Genomic DNA, 2300 nt, shown 5'->3' on the forward strand with positions numbered 1-2300 from the left:
TTGGACATCTATACTTTACCTTGTGAAAGTATGCTATACTTGGAAGGAAATTTGACTACAGAGGATGGAAAATCGGTTACCAAATTAAAACTTATAAATAACGCCTTCAGTTTCCTCTTCAGGGAAATTCGATATGAAATGAATGGAGTAATCATCGATTCCGTTAGAAACGTAGTACTAACGTCAACGTTAAAGGGGTATCTATCGTACAATGAAAGCGAGAGCGTTAAACTTCAGAATTCTGGATGGTTTCCCAAACAAAGTTTGATGTATGCATTCCTCTTAAAATGCTACTGGGCTTTTTCGAAGACTATAGAAAAATTATACTAAATATGAAGCAGGAACTGGTTCTGATTCGAAGTAGCAATGATCTAGATGCAGTAACGGCTATCGATGAGACTGAAAAACCTAAAATTAACATTGAAAAAATCTATTGGAGAGTACCTCACGTTTCCGTAGGAATCCCCCAACAACTGGCCCTGACTAAAATTTTAGATAAAAATGTGGAGATATTGGTTCCATTTAGAAGTTGGGAACTTGTAGAGTACCCTTCCCTTTCACAAACTACAAGACACACTTGGCCCGTGAAAACCACCACCAAGTTGGAGACGCCTCGTCATATTGTTGTCGCCTTTCAGACAGATAAGAAAAATAAGGTCACCTCAAATATGAGCAAATTTGAGGACTGTGGTCTTACAAATATAAGAGTATTTTTAAATTCGGAAAGATATCCATACCACGACCTATTCCTTGACTTTAACAACAACAAATTCGCCACATTATACGAAATGTTTGCCCACTTCCGAAAATCGTTTTATGAATTTGAAAACGAGCCCATATTTACTCCAAAAGAATTTAAATCCATTGCTCNATATTACATCTCTAAGAAAGGTCATCAGCGACCACTTGACTAACCTGACAGAACGTTTCGAGTTTTATTTCCCAACAGAAGAAGATCCGCATAAAGAAAATGCATGGGTGCGTAATCCATTCGTTCCATTTATAGGTGACTTACCTGTCATTATAGAAAATAAATTGTTGGAGCTCGCTGCTGATGAAGGACTGAATGTTAATTTCGAAAATATATCACTCGCATCTTTTTGGTTAAAAGCAAGACAAGAATATCCCGAGCTCTCCGATATTGCTTTGAAAAAACTTCTTCCTTTCGTCACCACTTACCTCTGTGAGATTGGCTTTTCAACAATGAGTGTAATAAATACAAAGTATAGGAATAGCATGAATATTCATCCCCCATTTCGAGTGGCGTTATCATCAATTGAACCACGATTAGAGAAACTAACCAAGAATAAGTAAGCCCATTTATCACATTAAGGCAATGTTGTGCGATTCTGGCTGAACTGTTTATGTTTATATGTAGTTTTTTTACAAATTTATGAATAAAATCCTTGCGTTTCGTTATTGTTTTTTTTAATAAAGTGAAAAAACTGGACCTTGATAAAATTGTAGCGGTCCGTCATACATTAGTAAAATTTTTACTGCTCCGTCACACTAAAAAGTTTGAGAAGCGCTGCACTAGGCGACGCGTATCGTATAAAATGTTTGAGGACGGAAACTGACGCATCCCTGGTTGCCTACATTATACTGAAAAGTAGTAGAAAACAGCCCTTTTTTATTCCAATATAATTTTTTAAAGCAATGGAAGAAAATAGTAAAATTTCATATCACATTTGGCAAAGTATAAACGAAAGTAAAAGTAAAGTAAAGCAAAAATTAATTAGGATAGGTAGATAATTCGTGAGAAATCAGTTTCTAAATATGAAGTTTTTTTGGACTTTTACAAACAAACGATTATTTCTTCATAGTATTATAGAATTATGTAATTTTTTTATATAGTTGTCTTTTAATAAATAAACTGATAAGACTTTATTTCATAGTTTGGTTAACACTTTATTATTAAAAATTATGCATTCATAAATGCCATTATATCTGACCTTTAATTACGATATACTTATTTTGTCCAAAAATTGTGTAAACAATTATGTATAAAAGGACAATTTGAGACTAATTTTTTTTTATGAGTAATATTCAGTTCACTTCACTTGAAAAAATAGTTGCAGGTACTTTAATACCTCCAGTATAAACAGAAATTATGTGCAGCACTGTAGTAATAAATATGTATATAAACGAAAATAATAAAGAAATAAATAGAATGGATACAGTAAAACGGGAAAAAAATTAAAAAATCATAAAATAAAATTATTTCTTTTTATTAATTTGTGTTTCGATCTATATATAATATATTGTGGATCCATACATCTTTTTCCCTGTGGAATATTTTT

At 32.5% G+C, this 2300-nt stretch overlaps 1 protein-coding gene across 1 annotated transcript; it reads left to right on the top strand.

Annotated features, from left to right (window-relative positions):
- Positions 1 to 332: 332 nt before the first annotated feature.
- Positions 333 to 914, top strand: LOC111693078. The gene has a single exon (XM_023457209.1). The coding sequence runs from the start codon at positions 333 to 335 to the stop codon at positions 912 to 914; it is 582 nt and encodes a 193-aa protein (XP_023312977.1).
- The last annotated feature ends 1386 nt before the right edge of the window (positions 915 to 2300 follow it).

The sequence above is a fragment of the Anoplophora glabripennis genome, unplaced genomic scaffold (genome assembly GCF_000390285.2).
Source record: "Anoplophora glabripennis isolate ALB-LARVAE unplaced genomic scaffold, Agla_2.0 scaffold7948, whole genome shotgun sequence".
In the NCBI taxonomy this organism is placed as follows: domain Eukaryota; kingdom Metazoa; phylum Arthropoda; class Insecta; order Coleoptera; family Cerambycidae; genus Anoplophora; species Anoplophora glabripennis.